At 33.7% G+C, this 16027-nt stretch overlaps 1 protein-coding gene across 5 annotated transcripts in view; it reads left to right on the plus strand.

Moving 5' to 3' along the window:
* Window positions 1-15168, plus strand: part of LOC126746141 (DDB1- and CUL4-associated factor 15) — a 56229-nt gene extending 41061 nt beyond the window's left edge. For 3 of the 5 annotated variants that reach the window (XM_050454263.1, XM_050454265.1, XM_050454266.1), the window contains exons 7-8: window positions 121-374; window positions 8335-8826. In XM_050454263.1, the coding sequence (XP_050310220.1) occupies window positions 121-374; window positions 8335-8718 (638 nt within the window). In that variant the 3' untranslated portion in view covers window positions 8719-8826. Of the gene's footprint in view, window positions 1-120; window positions 375-8334; window positions 8827-8870 lie in introns of those variants that run through there. The other 2 variants (XR_007663800.1, XM_050454264.1) reach the window with 2 other exon arrangements.
* The last annotated feature ends 859 nt before the right edge of the window (window positions 15169-16027 follow it).

A 16027-nucleotide genomic window follows, 5' to 3' on the forward strand; every position in this document is an offset into this window, starting at 1 on the left:
CATGTGTTTTATTGTCTTTATAATCTTGGAGTGGTCTCATCATAATGGACTTCTTTTCTGACTGCTCTGATATTGTGAATACCTATAGCATTGTTTGGACATAATAATTGTTTTATCTAGATGACTATAATATCCCGATAGAAGTACCCCTTCTAGTCCAGGGTTTGACTGAGCAACACTTTGAAATAGTACCTGATTACATCACTACAACGAATCTGACTGATCATCGGTCTAATGGTGGTGAACGCCATATATTAGTAACACAACGTTCGATGGATTGCGAACAGTTTGTGCAGCGACGAGCCCAAGCGCTTTGTTCAGAATGCAATTTAGAGTTTATGCATTGTGCGGATTATGATATTAAGGTTATTTATGTAAGTATATATCACTTAGTTATTTCTGTACTGGTTAAGTAACCTTCATTATAGTTTAGAATGAGATTGTTTTTATGCTGAGTATCGAAAAATCCGCATTTTATGTATTTAATTCATATTTCTTTTAAGTACGTAAATAAGTCTATTTTCTTCTTCTTTTCAATATTTGAGCGTGTGAGATAGTATTTTCTAAATTGATTTTTACTCAGTGACTCATTTTTAGCATCTAATAGTCGTGTAATAAAAACTCGAGAAATTGATTTCGATTGCCAGCATGAAGAGGCCGATAATAGGATAATGTTTCATATTGCTCAATTGCCAGAAATATTCATAAAGTTCTTTATCTGCAGATTTGGCTTGCATCTCTGAAAATATCAAAAAGAGGCGCCGATCAAGCCTGTATAAATTATACAAGGTTGGCTCTATATTAGGAAAATCGTCCCGCTTACCATTTCCAGCATTCCACGCCTTCACAGGCTGTGACTATACCACTTCGTTCGTCAATAAAGTTAAAGTAAGACCTTTTAACATTTTTGAAGGCAGCATTTTTTTTTCAAAGAAATTTTTCAAATGCAGCTGACATTTTTGATGAAAAGAAAGTTGAAGTTCACGTGAAAAATATGTAAATAGCACCAATTTTGAATTTTTTGGGACAGGTAAAGGTACAAAGTGCTGAAAATCTTTGAAGCAGAAAATTATGCGAATAGCCTATGCCAATTTTATTTGACTAAATACCACAGATCCCACATGCGTGGAATTTTGTGCATCTAATTATGGTTGGTACATTAATGGTAAAGTTTTTAAATCTCGATGGTTTGAAGGAGATGCTACTCCTCTAGAAGTAGACGATTTTGTGTTTATCTTCTCGACACTTTGAAGATATAATAAAATAGATGGCATAGATGTTAGCGGGGATGAGTATGAACTGCAATAAATATTTATTAGAGAAGAGGCAAAAAAGAGACTAAACATTATCAATACAATAATTTATTATACAGATAACACACCACTTATTAAAAGCACAGTTAATTGTTAGTTGTTTGCCTTATAATAATAAAAATAATGTCGACTCAGGTTGTTCGAGTCGGTTCGGTTGCAAGCAGACGATGACACACATTTGGAACTTAGTTGACCTTGCTGACCAGACACATTGGTCCCCCGTGTAACACTTAGAAATGCTTCGGTAGTTCCAAGAAGCTGTAACTAGTATCCCGGTTGGCCCAAAAATACCCAGTCAACAGATAAACCCACAATCAAGATGATGATTGGAGCGGAAACAATGCATACTATAGTAAAACTTAATAAACTACATAATTAAAATAACATATTAAAATAACAAACACAATATTACTTATTCATGATAAATTCAAACTAATACAATTTTTTATGTTGGCAGGCAAGTTGTTAAATAGAATTAAACAATAGAATTTCCAATTCTTGTGATAAATCCAACTTTTTTTGAAAATTTTCTCATTACATAATTTGCATGAGCATGGAAATTCAGATTGGCATCGAAAATTGTTCCCAAATATTTAATTTCTTTGGCATACAAAATTCTTTCCCCGTTCACAGAAATCTGTATATTGCCCATGTCTATAGAACTTAATCTAGATCTCTTGCCAAATATACAAAACTTGGATTTACTTGGATTTAAACTTAGTTTATTTCTACAAAGCCAGATGAATAAGTTTACCATGCCTTTGCCCACCACATATAACATTGTATCGTCCGCAAACAACACCACATTACACCCCTGCACTACCTCCACCATATCGTTGACATACAATAAAAATAACAAGGGGCCCAAGACCGTTCCCTGCGGCACACCATGCTGTTCATTAACACTTTCAGATGAACTATTTTTGTACATGACTTGCTGAATTCTACCACTTAGATAAGATTGAAACCACTTCAATACATTTTGTTTAAGGCCTAACCGTTCTAATTTCCTAATTAACATTTCTCTACTCACGGTTTCAAACGCTCTCTTAAAATCCAAAAACACAGCAAGTACTAGATTATCAGAGTCAAGGGCCCTGAGAAAACTATCAACTATATTAATAATGACAGACTCACATAAATGATTCTCACGGAACCCCGATTGGTTAGGTACAACTATTTTATTTATATTACAATGTTCGAGTAGCTGTTTCTTAATACATACTTCAAGGAGCTTCTCATAAATAGGCACGGTGTTAATTGGCCGAAATTCATTACACAATTTAGTGTTTTGCACTTTTGGAACAGGAACAACAGTAGAAAGTTTCCAGGCTTGCGGAAAAACCGCAGTACTTAAGGATGTATTGATAATATCCAAAAGACGATCACCTACAACATAAGCAACATCGCAAAGAACCTGCTTTGAGATGCCACTCTCCCCAGCACCAACGTTTTTTAGATTTTTAAGTATTTCCTTCATTTTAGTCATCGAAACTTTATTAAACTGTGTGGTTCAGTGAAATATGTTTGACCATTTGCTGCTGGTGGAATATCTGCAAGAATAAGATCAATACTATTCACGAAATAATTATTAAATCTATGTGCAATATCATCCTCCTGTGTAATGATTTCATTTTCAAACTTTATTTCATTAGGCTTTGGTTTTTTCCTGGCAAAAGCATCTTCAGATTTTTCCAGAGTTCTTTTTGATTATTTTATTTAGATCTATGGTATTCGCAAAAAATCTCCTTTTCTATTCTTATCTTGCTTACTATGGTATTTCTTATAGCCTTATATTCATTCCAAATGTTGTCGTTATTTTCTATGGCAGCCCTTTTATTTAATCGATCCCTTCTCTGCATTTACTCCCTTATATCTTGAGTTATCCAATTTTTATCGGCATATTTCTGTTTTTGCATAATTTTAATCCTTGGGCACATAGGTACTGTCAAGAATTGTTCTAATATCTGTGACAAAAGTATCAGCTAGTAAGTCAACATCTGAACTATTTCTATTCCAATTGCATGTAAGCAGTTCTTCCTGAAGTTTATTGCATTTGTAGGTTTTAAAAGACCTAGTATAACTTACTATATCCATTGGCTGTTCCTTCGATTGATCCATAGAAATTGATATAATAGAATGGTCACTAATTTTAGGAGTTTGATGGACTTTATGCGAAAGAGATTTGTCATTTGAAATTAAATAATCAATCAGAGTCTGACTTCTTTGGACTATTCTAGTTGGAGTCTTAATTATTTGACTAAACCCATTGGTATAAATGATACTTAATAATTTGTTACTATAAAAACTGTTTTTTAATAAATCAAAATTAAAATCCCCAAGAATAATGTTGGTGCCATTAAATCCATTAACTTGCTCTAAATATCCCCCAAAAAACTCTATAAATTTGGCATCTTGTTTCTGAGGCGAATGGTACAAAACAGAGCACAAATATTTACCTCCACCCATAGATAGCTCAAAAGACAAAAACCAGACATAATCATCAATAGACAATATAGACCCCACCTTATATCTAATATCGTTTCTAATAAGGGCCAAGACCCCACCTGTTCTACTGTTGTTACTAGTGCATTGCTCCAAATTGTACCCATCAATAATCAACTCACATGGCTCAATAACCGGCGTTACGTGAGTCTCACTCAAAAGCAAGATCTTAGGCCTCCAGTCATTTACTAGTAAAATAATGTTATTTTTGTTGTTGAGATAACCTTGGCAATTAAAATAAACAATGTTGGTGTTAAGTGCAATATTTAGGTCTAATTGCTACTTAATATATTTATTTCTTTGTAACTCTTCAATTCGCTTATAGGAAATTTTTTTGAACTCAATGAATAATATACACCTTTAGCTACTAGTGATTCAGCACTGATTGTGTATTGATTTAGTACTGAAAGTGTATATTTTTTGATAAAAAGTGTGATATGAAAAGAAAAAACATTTTTTAAGAAATTGGGTTTCTAAAAAGCTTGGCCCTTTTTGTTTAGCGTCAAAGAAATTCATTATAACAATAGATACTTATTTGATCATAATAGTATAATATAATAAACATTATTTTCATCACGTGCAGTAAAAGTATGAATTTTTATCACTGGTATCAGACTTCATAATACATACATGTCTCATTATTTATACTAATATTACTAATAAATAACATATTTGAATTTCGTCTCCAAATAAAATGATTTTCGTGTTCGACCGGTAGCCTTGAAATAATAAGCATCAACATATATCCTTAATTTCTAATCACTTCCTTTTTAATGAGTCTAATTGAGAAAAAGATATCTGAAAATATATAATAAAGTTGGAAGAAAAACAAAAATGCACATAAACTACGTCAATCCTAATGCATCAGATAACAAAGTTAACTACAATGAAAGAAACGACTTGCCAAAGGTTTGGGTGGTGTCAAGGGCTGGCAAGTCGTAAGATTCGGAATCGTGATTTCTTTTACTTTCATGTTCACGAAATTTTATCACGGTAGGGGAGACTGGGGTCAATTGTAACACGGGTCAATTGAAACAGTAATCAAAACTTTCTTCCGCTACAAGATAAAAACAAATTGCGCGCGTTATATAGACCATAATATCGACAACCATTTTCCGGCAGTACGCGGGCCATTAAACAAAGTATACGTACCTAGTGCGAGATTTTGTGTTTTAACGTATCCAAAGTAAGTATTTGCTATATTTCTTATGCATGTGTAAATGAGTCTGTATGTGTATTTGGTTAGTTTGTCGGTTTTCATTAGTTAGGCCATTAACTTACCTTTATTTTACTTTGGTTTAAATTTGAAATTCATTTTGTTTGTAGTAAATATGGTGTCATTTATTTAAAAAAAAAGTCGTTTGGGGTCAGTTGTAACGGGGACGTTAGTAACGTTTCAACTGACCCCGCCGTTCATTTCTAAAATGAAATAAATTGTAATTGAGTCTGTAGTGTGTTTAGTTTGTTTGTCAGCTTTTGTTAGTTAGGACATTAATCTAGTAAATTAATTAGTTTATTTCATTTGAGGTGCCCCGTAAAAGAGTCCCGAAAACTGATCGTTCAAGTCGAGATATATCTTTATATGAATCTGCATATGCAGAGCTCAAAAATTGAAGTTCTCTACGCTTAGCTGCCGACCAATTTGGGATTTCTCATATGTCTTTGTTGAGATACAAGCGAAAGAAAGAAGCTGCGGGGAATACTGAATTGATACTGATATTCGGAGACTTGCGTTAGAATTAACCATAAAATATGATATAGATAAACCGGACACTTGGATTAAAAACGGCATGGCAGGAGAAGACTGGTTTTCCGGTTTTATGTCAAGACACCGTGACTTATCAGTAAGAGCACCACAAGCAACCAGCTTAGCCAGAGCAACCAGCTTGAATTGTGCAAATGTTTCTGTATTTTTTATTAATCTTGCCAAAGTTTTGGATCGAGACAAATTTGAAGCAAAGGATATTTACAACGTAGACGAAACTAGTGTGACAACAGTCCAGAAACCAAATCGAATTGTAGCAAAAAAAAGGCACGAAACAAGTGGGTGCAATTACCTCACAAGAACGTGCTACACTTGTAACAGTTACGGTGGCAATAAACCCACTAGGCAATTCAATTCCGCCCATGTTTATTTTTCCTCGACTGCGGTTTCAGGATCATTTTATTCGTGATGGTCCACCACGGTGTATTGGGGCTGGAAACGGGTCAGGATGGATGCAAGAAAAAGAGTTCGTCTTGTTCTTAAAACACTTTCAAAAGCACACAAATTCTTCTCATGCTCATAAGGTTCTACTCACACTGAATAACTACTAATCCCATATTAGTATAGAAGCTCTAGACTATTGTAAAACTCATGGAATAGTAATGCTTTCTTTCCCACCCCACTGCTCGCATAAATGTCAGCCTCGATAAAACAGTTTTCGGTCCTCTTAAGAAAGCAATAAACTCTGCTTGTGATGGTTGGATTCGTAGTCACCCTGGTAAACCGGTGTCTATATATGATTTACCCGGAATTGTCGCAACATCATTGCCCTGAGCTCTTACACAAAGCAATATCCAAGCCGGATTTAAGTGTACAGTGATATATCCTTTTAACAGAGATATTTTTACGGAGACACATTTCTCGCCATCTTTTGTCACAGATGTCACAGGTTGCCTCCAATCGAACCTTCAGTTTCACCTGCTTTAGATCCAGGCAACAATCTGAATCTGACAGATCCTACTTTGGAAGATACATTTGATAATCCTACCTCATCTACGTCTGTTACCAATAGGTTGCCTTCAACCGAACCTCCAAATGATCTTCCTAGTTCAAATCCAGGGAACAATCATGAGTGTACCAACCTTAGAAGATGAGTTTCAAAACCCAACGCCATCAACTTCTCGGGGCCTAAAGAATTGTGAAATTTCCGAAAACACCCAAAATAACACGTTTTCACCAGAAGTTGTTAGGCCTTTCGGAAAAGCTTCACCAAGAAAAATAAACGCAAGAGGAAAGAAAACGAGGAAGTCAACCGTGTACACCGATACACCGGAAAAAAAAGGAAATAGAGAGAGAAGCTAATAAGAAAACACAAAAAAGGTCAAACGGAATCTGGGAACCGAAAAGAAGGGTCCAAAAAAAATCCCAAAAAAAGCACCCGTGAGAACAAGAAAGAAGTCATCTTAAAATTCTACCGACGACCAAAGTGAATGTTTTTGTTTGGTGTGTGTTGAACCATTTAATAAAAGTAAGCCAGGTGAACAGTGGATCCGATTTACTAACTGAAAAATGTGGTCGCATGAAGCATGCACACCACAAGAGCTCACATATTATGTTTGCCATAATTGCCAAAGTGACTGACCAAAAATTGAAAGTTAAGTGTTACACATCTATATTATACGAACCACTAATTGTTGTTTTTTGTTTTTAAACTTTTTCCTAAGTTTTATTTTATGTTCCTACGTTTCTGTTTAATGTTCCTCCTCATAAGCAGAATATTAGCTTCTGTTATTTTTTTGTTGTTGTTATGAGTTGTTTACAGTTTGTATATGATTTTGAGTCTTTTTTGAATAATAAAAGAAAATAAAAAGAAATGTGTTTTTTATTTAATCTATATTGCTTTTGTTACAACTATCCCCATAATGTGTTTCAATTGACCCTTGATCGGGGTCGTTTGAAACATTATGCTCCATCCATGAACCGTTAGGTCAAGTATGTCAAGTTCCCAACTATATGTTACCAATTTTTTATCATATTATAGTATTTATCTAGCCAGAAAAAAATATTTGTACAAAATATCAGTCTCCCCTACAAGATTTATCCTGGTTCAACCAATTTTCAATTATTCAATAATTAATAACACTGGTCAACGGTCAACATTTAACTCGGCAATTTTGCTGTTTAGCATAAAACTACGTAAGAATCGATTAGTTTGTAATTTGTATCAGTACGCGATGTAACTAAAATTTTGCGGCCCTCTCCCTTACTATTGTATTAATCACGTATCCTTAAAGCTCAATATCCCAAAAATGTACCAAAATTCAGTAATCGATTCCTCAAACAAGCGCCAAATATCAAATTTTATAAAAATCATACCATATTGGTATCGCGATGATCCTTGATACATAAAGTCTTTAAAATAGTACCTTCGACTTAAAACTGAGAAAAGTTATTTAAATTAGCTTTTGTACTGGAGAAAACTATCAGTCATCTATTAAATCGTCTAGTGGTCTAACAAAAAGTAAGCTTGTCTTATTGTGACGCGACATAAAAGCCGCGAAGAATGATTTAGAGAAAAACTAAAGAAATTGTAGAATTATAGATATAACTTTAGACATTAACGATTAAGTACCACGACGAAGCAAAGCTCATGTCAAATATAGTATATTTTTATGTAATTAATTAAATACTAACAATAAAAAAAAGAAAAAAAATAAATGGATCTTCCGATTTGACGGAACAAAAACTATATACTGATTTACTTTTATATTTGTATTTGAAGTCAGTTAATTTCGTACATTTTACTTTAAGGTATGCCCAATAAGCGGCGAGATCCTTTGCAAAGCGCTGATCAAACTAGGAGCCCTAAAACGGTCTGACCCCAACGCCATCGTCGAAAATTACTACGCACATTTTCTCTTCACATGGAACATAGAGACCGACGATTTTGATATTATAGATTCCTCCGCCAAAGACGAAAAACTTCTGGCAGGCAACATCCCTCCTACGACCGGTTCGATAAATGTTCCAGAAATCCATTGCAGTGGCGTATGGGTTCTGTCTTATGATACTTCCAAACCGTCAAAGGCGTATCTTAGGGATCCAAAGGAGCATTTTGAAGTGTTTTTGGGTACTCCAGGTTCGGAATTCCACTGGAGATTTGATGACACTGATAATATATTTTTCAGTGATTAACCATCCATATATTTTTTCCAGATAAGAAGACTATTTTAAATAAATCCAGTCATAGTTGTGCTATTGTGCTACGTTCTAGTAAGCTATATAATTTATTTTTTAAAGAAAGCATCAAAGATCCGTTTCCAGTCATTTATCTAGTAATTTTTTAGATGGTTTGTAAATGGAAGTTTTATCGAAAATTCTTTCATGAAGTGCGAGGTAAGTGGTTGTTTTTTGATCTTATATTAATTAGTAGATTAATTTTTGTCACCATTTGATGATGTATTTGAGAAAAAAATTACCGCTCAAGTTTCGATACATATATTACCATCCTCAGGGCTCTAAAAAAAATATTCATTATGGATAAATATAACTAAACAGTATTAAAAACGAAAAATTTTATAGTTTTTTTTGAAATTATTGATTTTATTGGAATTGTTTAAGAGGGAAATAAACTCTTGAACAGATTTAAAATCTCCTTGGTTAAAGATTTGAACAAATTTACTGTTCAAGGCAAGAAAAAAAGAAAAAACAGGATGCCAGAGTAAAACAAACTTGTGAAATTTATAAATTTAAATAAGAGTAAGAAAAACAATAAAAATTCAAAATGTGACAATCAGTCCGTTGCATTTATTTAAAAACTTCTTTATTTACACATTGAGACAAAAAAGGTTTTATAAAAGAGATTCAAGATAAAAATATTTCAATTAAATAAAATACAGATATTGAGTCAAAGGTATTCGTTGTTAAACTGCCATTTAAAGAAATATTAAAAAAGCTATGAATTTTAGCCATATGAACAAAAAAAGTACACAAACAAAATAATTAACTTTTTCAAGCTTTCCTTTATCTAATCAGCGTCATTATCTAGTTTTTCGTCCCCCACTTCGTCAATTGCTGTAGCAGAGGTCTTTAAATTATTGTAAGAACCATGAAAAAAGTTCAATAAGATCTGCTTTCTTCTTTTTTTCTATTGGGCGTCATAATGGATAAAGCATATTCAAATTTTCAACTGGTGCAACGTTTTGCTACACTCGCTGTGTTAAATGCGACAATCTTTGAGTTTGAATACTTAAAGTCAAATTGGTGTTTAGTGTCATTCGAAAATTTAATCCATTGCATTTTTATCCATTCTACCTTAGACCCATCTGGAGTAATTTTTCTATTAGTAATAGCATCCCCCAGTTTCTTGGTAGAAAAAAAATAATTTTTTGTCATTTCAACTATTTGAAATGGCCTTCGTTTCCCTTAAGAAATGGGGAAGCTCTTTTATTTTTTTGCTCGATTTTTCGACATAATCAAAATCAACAGATGACGTAATTTACCTACACTGGTGGCCAAAAGTAGATTGACAACTACTTATTTTTCAAATTTGTTTATATCACAGTTTAGGAAATGATAAATTAGGTGGGACAGTACCTGATTAATAAACAACGGAGCCTATTTGTAATGTTTAATTATATTTAACCTATTTATTCGTAATACCCAATTTTATTTAAAAAAAAATTAAAAAACTAAACAATTTTCAAGTGGCCAAAATTAAATTGACAATTTCCAAAGCTTACTAAAATAAAAATAAGTATAGAAAATTTAAAGGGTTTTATTCAATAATGCGTTGCATAGCCTCTATTTCTTCTCACTTCCACCAACCTTTTGGGCATTGACCTAATTAAATTGTCAATATAGGATGTAACAATGGATATCCAGCATGCCTTCAAAGCTTCAAAAAGTTCTTGTTTATTTTTGAAATGTTTACATCGGATGTGACGATCAATGTAATCCCAAATGTTCTTGATCGGATTTAGGTCCGGTGACTGTGACGGCCATTTGATAACATCAATTTTTTCTTGGGTCAACCATTGCTTAACGACCTTGGATGCGTGAAGCGATCCATCGTGCCTTCTATCAAGTGTAGTGGACCCGTCCCATAGCCCGAAAACACCCCCACACCATCACGGAACCACCTCCATACTTGACTATGGACACCGTATATTTGGGATCATACCTTTGGTTCACAGGACGCCTAACAATATCTTTTGCCATCGACTTTGCCAGTGACTATGTTCTCGAGCAAAGCTCAATCGCGCCCGTACGTTTTTTAAACTTAGCAGTGGTTTCTTTGCAGGGCGTCTTGTTTTTAAATCACTATATTGAAGTCTCCTTCTAATGGTACGACAACTAACTGAACCGACACCTTTTTCTTCCAAATGCAGCTTGATTTCTTTTGAAGTTGCGAATGAGTCAAGTTTTGCTATTTTCAAAATTAATTTGTCAACTCGACTAGTGGTCTTCTTTGGTCGGCCAGTTTTTTTTAGAGGAACAACACTTCCACGGAGATTAACATTTTTTTATTATTTGACTTACTGTTGCCCTCAAAAGAGAAGTTTTTCGAGCAATATCCGCCTGTTTAACCCCTTTCCGGTAATCGTTGGTTATTCGCATCTTAATATCGATCGATAAAGTTATACCACGTGGCATTGTGAATATTTTTCAAAACTAATAGTAAGGAAAGTCAAATCAACAGAAACCAACGCATAAAACGAGACTGAATAAATATGTTGTTTGTCAATCCAATTTTGGCCACCTAGTAGTCAAACAAAATTATTGGAATTTGATAAAAAAAATATTGAGAAAAAGTGCAAGCAATAAAAATCTATGGAATTTGTTTCTTCAAACTATCTTGTTTACATTCCTGGACACTAATAAGCTCAACCGGTTTTTCCTTTGCTTCAGATAAAATATATCCATAAAAATGGAATTTTTCAATCTACTTTTGGCCACCAGTGTATGTGCGGTTCAAGTACATATATTTTTTTTAATAATAGAATAAAAATACGGAAAATAATATTGTTGTTTCACATTTATTACCTTATACAGGTAGCAATAAAAGAAAATTACCTTAAATGTTAAAATTTGTTGAGGAATTTATGTCTGAATTTATAAATATCCTCCTAACCTTACTTAAAACGCAACTCCAACCTTCGGCTTTGTTTTGCAAATTCGTCAATAACATTGTCGTAAAAATTTGCTTCTTCGAAAAGTTCCTGAAGTAGTTCTTGTTCAATTCTGCTGATGTACTTGTCACAGGTATAGTAAGTGAAAGTTCACAAAGCTTGAGCGTTTCGAGGCAAGCAAGATGTAGTCCAGACTTTTTTATTGATTTTAATAAGTCACTAACCATATTTTTATTTAGGCCTTCTGAAGTATTGTATATAACAAACAGTTCAAAACGCAACGCGGGAAAGTCAAAAAAGTTAGGATAATTTTGTCTTAATGAATCAAAAGCTTCTTCTGAAATTATGTTATTTTCTTTGAAGTTGACAAGCTCTAGAAATTTTAGACTTTTAAAGTTATTAAATCTGTCGGCCATGTGAGCCGAAATATTGTCGATATTTTCGTAAAACAGTTTACGAGCTTCAGTTTTTTTATCTATTTTCTGATTGTGGATGGTGTCTTGATCTATGGTACCTTCAGTTCGTGTTCTTTTTCTTTCTGGTTCTCTAGATAACATTTTTAAAGTTTCGAATCTATGCCAAAATTCATTAAATTGTTCCCTTTTAGATAAAACTATTGACTTGAATTACTGAATGTTTCTTACACAAAAATTGATATCACTCATTTTACTCTGTAAAACGTTAAATAAATTATTACAGAATGCAAATATTTAAGAGATTATGAGTAACAGAAGATTAAAATCAGTTTCTTTTAGTAACATGTATAAATATCCGGTAGAACAAACCACCGTTTCATTATCCCAATCCTGTTGTTGCATCACCAAATTTAGTCTATGTGCCATACAATGAATAAAAAGGGCTGATGGGTATACTTCTCTAGCTTTGGCTTGTAAACCCCCTAATTGATCTGCCACAACTGCTGCTCCATCATAGCTTTGACCTACTAATTTAGAACCACAAGCAAGATCTTCAATAGTTAATTGCACAATGCCTTTCAGAGCTAAAGCTGTTCGTGGCATTGAGGCATCAAAAAAACCAAGAAATATTTCTTTTATTTCGCCTTGTTTTATCACATAGCGGATAATCTTCGATAGATGGCTCGTATTAGCTATCATCTAAAAAAAGAGCAACAAACAATGCTTTGTTTATCTCATTTTTAATTTTTTTTTTGGATAACTTCCCCCACACTTAAAATAAGGTCGTTTTGAATCAAGTTGGACGTTCCTTTAAATTTTGTTGATTTTTCCAAATGGAGTCCTAACCCTTTGGAACCCAATTTTATTTTTAATGATTTTAAGGATGTTTTTGCGAGTTATGGTATTTTAAGAGATCATTTGACAATATATACTAGTTAAAATTTAAAAAAATATATGCAGGGAGAGCAAAAAATTGTGGGACAAATATATCCCAGCGGGATCTTTAGGTGGGTTATAAATATCCCTAGGGGCCAAAAAAACACATTTTTCTATTTCAACATTTTTATTTTTTTTATTCACAAAAAGACAACCCGCAAAGGTAAGTATTTTAGGACGAATGATAAAGCGCAAAACAATGCTTGCACAACCCTACATCGCACATTGCACAAATAGTAGTGGTTCTATGTTCTTTTTTCTGAAGAGCGCAACTAGCACATCTTCGCCGTTTCGATGTTTCGTACGATGTACGACGTAAGTCATTAAATATTACCCAGCTGTTAACAATAGCAATCATCAAAAGTCGATAAAATACTTTTTTCCACCATTTGCATGATTTCTGCCAAAGTCATACACACCACTCATCTGATCAGCCAGATCCACACCTACCATGATTTCATTGTAGTATGCAATAGCAGTGAGACATGGTACGTCAACTCTCTGCCCAGTCTTGTCTTTTCTCTTCACACAGGTCATATCAGGGGTATGGCAGTTACTTAAAAGAATAACCTGCTTTGTATCTTGCCATTTGATCGCATTAGTTTGTTTGATTTGATAAAAACTCGCATTCACCCCTAGACATTTTTCGTTTTTCGATGAATTTTTTTCGGCATGTCTTCTTTTGGAATAATGGCTGTTCCCACAGCTGGGTATTAGAGGGAATCCATCAAACGGACTGATGTAAAAAATCGATCAAAGGCCAGGGGCCTGTTTCATAAAAAATATTAGTCCAATATTATTGGCAAAAATCTAGTAATATTAGTTTACATTATCAATTTATGTTTCATAAACTTATTAGATAATATTATTAATTATTAGCGTATTGGTTAATAAATTAGTACATTTTATTAGGATAATTTGAGAACTGTTTCATAAATACCTAGACTTCATAAATTTTTTTAATAAAATTGATGTATTTTTATGAGTGTTTTTAGCATAATAATGTGAGTTAGAATAATAGAGTTAATTTGCAAAAGTTTACAAAATGGGCGATTCTGAATCAAGTGACGAGGAAGAGAGAGTTTTTGTGAGAAGACCAAGAATATTTAGGGAACGAATTTCCTATTTTTATATAGAAGATACTTATGAATTTAATGAACGATTTAGGTTACCTAGTGCGAAGTTCTACGTAATTTTAAACAGAATAAAACAACAACTAGCCCACGATACAAGGCGAAATTACGCGTTAACGCCGAAACAGCAACTAATGGTTGCTTTACATTGGCTTGGAAGTGGCATGCAGTATCACAGTGCAGGAGATATGCATGGCATCTCAAAAGCTACAGTATGCCGTATAGTTCACAAAGTTGTTCTATCTATTAACAGAACCATGCTTAGAGAAACCGTTTGTTGGCCCGATGATATTGGAAGAGTTATGTATCAATTTAAACAAATTGCTGGTATGCCGCTTGTTTGTGGAGCAGTTGATGGAACACTTATTAAAGTTGATGCACCTAGTTTACATGAACCAGCTTTTGTTGATCGCCATGGAAACCACTCTTTAAATATTATGCTTGTTTGTGGTCCTTCGTTAAAATTTTACTACGTTTCCGCTAACTGGCCTGGTAGCGTAAGTGATGCGAGAGTTCTGCGAACTAGTTCATTATTCCAAAGAATGGAAAACGGTTGGCGACCATTTCCAGGATCTGTATTGCTGGGAGACTCCATTTATCCACTTAAATCATGGCTTATTCCACCTGTTTTACGAAATGACGGTGACGCTTCGCAAATGCGATTTCTAAGAGCTCATAAAACGACTCGCAGAGTAGTTGAATGTGCTATAGGCATTTTAAAAGAAAAATTTCCTTGCCTCAATTATGTTCGACTGAGAAATACAGTGTTTGCTTGCGAAATGATAAAATGTTGCGTCACTCTTTGCAACATATCAAAAGCAGATAACGAACAATATAACATAGAGGAGGAAGAAAATGCCAATGATGACAACATAGATGCAGAAGAACAAGATGAAATAGATATAGGAGCTGAGGAGAAACTTAACTATTTTTACAATTATTTTCGTAATAATTAATTAAAATATAGGACAATAAAAGAAAGGTTAGGACGTATAAAAGAAACTACAATATATTTTTTTAAATGCAAAATTGTTCTTTATTTACCTTTTTTATTTAGATAGATAACAATTTTTTTTAAATCAGTCATAGTTTTTCATTAATACCGATTACATCACCTTCTTCATTTAAAATATATTCAGTAATATTTTGTGTGTCCTTTTGCTCTTCAATATGGCTTGTAAGGTTACAGTGACTTACATTAAGTGACCTTTCTTTATCCCACACTTCCAACTCCAATTTTCGGACTTCTAGTTCAAGTTTTTTTCTCTTGAGGTCCTCGAGGTATTTTGTTTCATTGGAATTTTGGACAATGATTTTTCTCTTAAGACATCCTGCAACCGAAAACAATTAATTTTAGTAAAAAGGTCAAATCAAATGATGAAAAAAGGACAGTGTAGGGAATGATAAATACACGCTTGGAAAGGTTACTTTCTATGCACAAAAATAAACGAGTTTTTTGGTGGAAAAATAAAAAATATAAGTAATAATCTTTTTATGAGGACAGTCTTTATCGAGGTCTTTATCTAATGGAAATGTATTTTTGTCCAGCTGTAGCCTTCTATCCAAAGCCAGCTGGAATTGAAAATTAATTTAGGAACTATCGATAATAACCTCTTGTTAACTTTTGGGACTTCAGCGGTGGGCTTACGACATCTTCAAATGTATTTCCCACATCCTCTTTTATCTCTGTTACATCAGGTAATGTCTCAGTATTAGTCGGTAGAGTTTGGGTTACAACCTCTTCCTCCATTGAATCCGCGACCCCGATTCCTTCTATAACTGGAGAGTTTTTTCCAATTATTTCAATTACTAGCTTGGTGTCATCAAGTTTCGAATCGGGGCCGCCATCTGATCCAGTTTTTTTTGCGTTATCAAGTTTGATCTAAAA

The sequence above is a fragment of the Anthonomus grandis genome, chromosome 17, assembly GCF_022605725.1.
Source record: "Anthonomus grandis grandis chromosome 17, icAntGran1.3, whole genome shotgun sequence".
NCBI lineage: Eukaryota > Metazoa > Arthropoda > Insecta > Coleoptera > Curculionidae > Anthonomus > Anthonomus grandis.